This window comes from Anser anser, assembly GCF_964211835.1.
Source record: "Anser anser genome assembly, contig: HAP1_SCAFFOLD_32, whole genome shotgun sequence".
NCBI lineage: Eukaryota > Metazoa > Chordata > Aves > Anseriformes > Anatidae > Anser > Anser anser.
In genome coordinates this window covers 3,954,228-3,958,964 of record NW_028154148.1, presented here as the reverse complement: position 1 = coordinate 3,958,964, position 4,737 = coordinate 3,954,228, and the positions used below count along the sequence as shown (strand labels likewise).

General features: G+C 53.2%; 1 protein-coding gene across 1 annotated transcript; it reads right to left on the bottom strand.

Moving 5' to 3' along the window:
- Window positions 1-264: 264 nt before the first annotated feature.
- LOC310890678 (olfactory receptor 14A16-like) lies at window positions 265-1,765 on the bottom strand (the record flags this gene model as incomplete). The annotated part of the gene is made up of 1 exon (XM_083852989.1): window positions 265-1,765. The coding sequence occupies one exon, from the start codon at window positions 1,763-1,765 to the stop codon at window positions 839-841; it is 927 nt and encodes a 308-aa protein (XP_083709115.1). The 3' UTR covers window positions 265-838.
- Between the last annotated feature and the right edge of the window lie 2,972 nt (window positions 1,766-4,737).

Here is a 4,737-nt window from a genome sequence, read left to right as displayed (position 1 = left end):
AGCAGCTGCAGGTTCCTCTCCAGGATGCCATTTGCCATCAGACCCAGCACCACTGGGACAGTCCCAAGCAGAGAATTCAAGGGCCAGTTATTGTTTGCTGGGCCATAGGCAAGCAAGAAAGGAGCTCCTGGTCCAGCCCTTGGTCCTTCACTGATCACGCTGGGGTTCTGATCCACTGTGAGGCCCAGAAAAGCAAGAGGTCTGTTCAGGAAGCAGCTCCTTGGGTGTATTCCTGAAACCAGCTTTGCAAGAGGCGTGCAGAGATATTGAAGAGATGCCAATGTAGGGATAACAGGACTGTCACCAACATACATGAGATCTCAGGGCTTATCCAAATACAAGAAGCACAATGTGGAAGCCAGAAGAGAGCAGCAGTGGAAAGGCCACGTCCTGCTGCTGGCCATGTCCATGGCTCCAGGGAAGCAGCATCCCCGACCCGAAGGCAGCAGAGAGGCAGAGCCCAGCGGGCAGTGAGGGGCAGCCGCGAGGGCCAGCGGGGCTGCTCCTCCCTGTGGCAGCTGGGCTCTGGGCCCTGAGCCCCTCCTGCGTGCTGGGGCTGCTCCCCTAGCTGCACAGGAGATGGGAAGAGACGGCAGCTGATAACAATGAATATCTCCTGTTTTTTTTATTGTATTTACCTACACATGAAGCCCAGTTCTGTAAGTACATGAGACAATTCGTTTAAAGTAAGTTAGAAAATATAACGGGCAGAATGTTAAGAATAACTTTATTTCAACGAAAACCACAACTTGGAGAAAATATTAAAAAAGACAAATAATAAAAAATATTTTCCTGTTTCTGAAATAAACCTGGAACTCAAGTGAATATTAATCGTTCACTAAAGCATGTGTCCAAAGAGTTTCTTCACTGCCTCCTTGAGGTCCTGGTTCCTCATGCTGTAGATGAGGGGGTTGAATGCTGGAGGCACCACTGAGTACAGAAATGACACCACCAGGTCCAGGGATAGGGAAGAGATGGAGGGGGGCTTCAGGTAGGCAAACATGCCAGTACTGATAAACAGGGAGACCACGGCCAGGTGAGGGAGGTACGTGGAAAAGGCTTTGTGCTGGCCCTGCTCAGAGGGGATCTTCAGCACTGCCCTGAAGATCAACACATAGGACACCACAATGAAGACAAAACAGCCAAATGCTAAACATGCACTAACCACCAGAAGTCTAACTTCCTTTAGGTAGTCTGAACCTGAGCAGGAGAGCTTGAGGATCTGGGGGATTTCACAGAAGAACTGGTCCACAGCATTGCCTTGGCAGAGGGGCAGGGAAAATGTAGTGGCCATGTGCAGGACAGCATTGAGAAAGCCACTGCCCCAGGCAGCTGCTGCCATCTGGGCACAAGCTCTGCTGCCCACGAGGCTCCCGTAGTGCAGGGGCTTGCAGATGGCAACGTAGCGGTCGTAGGACATAACAGTAAGAGTAAAATATTCTGCTGATATGAAGAAGAGAAAGAAAAAGACCTGGGCAGCACATCCCTGATAGGAGATGGCCCTGGTGTCCCAGAGGGCATTGGCCATGGCTTTGGGGAGAGTGGTGGAGATGCAGCCCAGGTCGAGGAGGGCGAGGTTGAGGAGGAAGAAGTCCATGGGGGTGTGGAGGCGGTGGTCGCAGGCTACGGCGGTGAGGATGAGGCCGTTGCCCAGGAGGGCAGCCAGGTAGATGCCCAGGAAGAGCCCGAAGTGCAGGAGCTGCAGCTCCCGCGTGTCTGTGAATGCCAGCAGGAGGAACTCGCTCACAGAGCTGATGTTGGACATCTGCTAATTCTGGTCATCAGGTCCTGTACAAGGAGGACAAAGGCAGTGATAATGTACCACAGGCATATCAGAGGATAACTCTTTCCATTTTCTCACTTAAAATCACCAAAAATTGCCCATTTCCAGGCAGATATTTTGAAGATCTCTTTCAATGATTCTGCCTGAGTGTGTCTCTGAGAGCAGGGGACTCATCTGTGGGCAATGGAAGAATCAGTCCTGCACTACAGCCAGAGGTAGTAACATGGTAGTAACATGATAGGAACATGGGGTACTCTCCGATTCACTTTACTGCTGATATCAAAGAGATTCCCCAGTTTTGCTCCTAGTTCACCTAACTGCAGAGCAGAGGTGTGGAGATTTAGTTATTTAATTATTTGTTTTGTATTTTTGGTTCCAGCTGCCCCACCACACCTGAGGAGTGATTCTAAGGCATAAATCCTGGGTATTCTGCTGCACTCCAAGTAAAATCTTGTGGATCCTCAAAGGCAAAGAGACTGTCCCATTAGTGCAGAGAGTCCCACAGAGACGACAGCCAGTCTGTCCATCAGTGCTGGTCTCAGCTGTGCTGGCATCTCTTCGACTGCAGGACAATTGCACTAAGGAGGTTCTCCTGAGAAGAGCTTGAACACTGCTGAGAGCAGAGGAATCCGGGCTCCAAGTGCCCATCTCCAGACCCCTCACCCTGTCCCCATACTCCCCGTCCCCCAAGCACCCCGAGGACTCACTCCATGGGCAGGTGAAACCCCCATCCCCAGGCAGCCTGGGAACAAGAGCAGCAGCAGCACGGCCAGGTGGAGAAGCCAGGAGGAATGGCAGCGTGCTGCTGCCAGGGGAGGCAAGGCCAGGGAGGGACAGACGGACACTCAGCACACCCTCCTGTGCTGCAGCTCTGCCTGCAGAGGAGGCAGCTCCTGCTCACTGCAAACGATCTGTGCTCACCTCAAGCCTGCAGACACCTTCCAAAGGCAGGGGGTATCAGGGCTTTTGTAGCTCCTAAAGATCAGCTAGGATAAAGCCTGAGAGGACCACAATGATGATGTTGGTGCAGTCTGTGGGCTGAGGTGCGGGAAGGGACTTTATGAAGTTCATTGATGGCATATTGGTCCCTCTCTGCAATGCTCTAGGAGTCTCAATCTCCTGTACAATCCTGTCAAACCATTACCATGGAACCTGCCTCCCCTCCACCGCAGGATTCTTCAGGCACAGAGTGCAGAAAAAGACTTGCCTTTCTGGTAGCGCCTGGCTTGGTCTTTCTCTTGAAAATTGCAATCATAAATGCCATTCACTAAAGCATCTTCTACTCCTCACTGGAGAAACAGTGAGACCCATCCCAACAGCTGCTATCAGACATCGGATGTGCCAGCTGTAGAAGAAGAAGTAGAATTAGAAGTAGAACTTCTACAGTAGAACTTCTACAGTAGAACTGTAGAAGTTGCCCTCTGGCAACCCCACCTGCATGGCACTGCTGCCAGAGACTCAGGGTGCCAGGGGCCTGCAGATCTGTCCTGCCACACACTGCCCTCTGTTGCTGCGCTCCTCACTGCCTCCAAGCCCTCTCTCCTTCTCTCCTCTCCCCGTGCCAGCTGCGGTCAGAGCCCCCAGCCCTGCTGCGCTGTGCACAGGAGCTGCTCCTGGGCACAGCTGTCTCTCTGCACCAGGGCCCTCTTGCCACGAGCTCTCTCTGTCCCAGGAGCCCGGCCCAGCTCAGCACCAGACGCCCAGCCCAAGGCATTGGAATCCCCCCTCGGGGGTCTGTGGTGATGAGCCCACGAACCTCAGGCACTGAGAGACAATTGAAGCCATCTCTCAACAAGTCCAAGTCAGAGGCAAGTTTCCTGCCGTGTCCCCCTGAGGGCCAGCACTGACACAGCCTCCCTTGGAGCTCGTTAGAGCAGAGCATTGGAGGCAGCGAGGACAAGGAGACAAAGGCAGTGTGAAGGTGACCCTGATGTGTAGGAAAACTGGATGTGTGTCACCAAGCAGAAGGGCCAGGCCTTGACCCCCAGCCCCTGGGAAGGGAGATCCTTTCCCTTCACACACTGCTCAGGGCTCTTCGTGGGGCAGGAGGAGATGGGGATGTGCATGGGCAAGTGCAGGAGAATGGTACGAGCCCTGCCTGGTTCATGGGTGGGGGCGAGGATGCAATGAGGCCCTGGTGCTTTACCGATAAGCTGTCTCCTCCTAGGCCTCAGTGGCAGAGACAACAGCCAGAGCCATGGACACAAAGCCCTGGGTCCTGTTGGGACTCTCAGCCTTGTCACAGCCCTCTGTCCTGTCTACACCAGACTGTCCTAGGGACTCGCAGACCTGCACATCTTTTCCTGCTGGCTCTAAGCCCTTGTCCGTGTGGTGTCACACCGGATCTGAGCTGAGTCTGATAACTCAGATTTTCTTGGTGGCCATGCTCCTCGTAAGGCAGCTCTGTAGGAAGCTGGCCTGTTCCTGGGGAGCAGCAGCACTGCTCGTATGGCATCCCTCGTGGTGCCCAGGCCCTCCTCCTCCTGGGCACAGCTCACTCAGCAGGGTCCCCGTTTGCCCTGATGTGGGGGGTTCCTCTTCCTCCGGTGCAGGACTGGGCTCTTCTCCTTGTAAAGATCAAGTGGTTCATTTAGGCCAAATCCTGCAGTTTCTCTAGGTTCCCCTGGACAGATGCTCCATTCTGTCAGCTGTTAATGTCTGCAGGCAGATGGCTCACCCTGATTATGCCATCTCCCACAAGGTAACAGCAGCAGGAATTTGCAGGACAGTTTGGACAATACGGCAGCAACCAGTTGAATGGTATTACAGCACAGAATCATTTAAGGGTATGGGATAGAAGGCTGCCCAATTCCACTTTTTCTCTTCTTCCTTCTCATGCATGCTGTTATTTTGTCTGGAGCTGTGTCCTATATACAAACACTGCACCATACCAGCTAATAGGAAGAAAATTGAGTCTATCCCAGCCCCAACGAGGACAATATCCACCCCATATT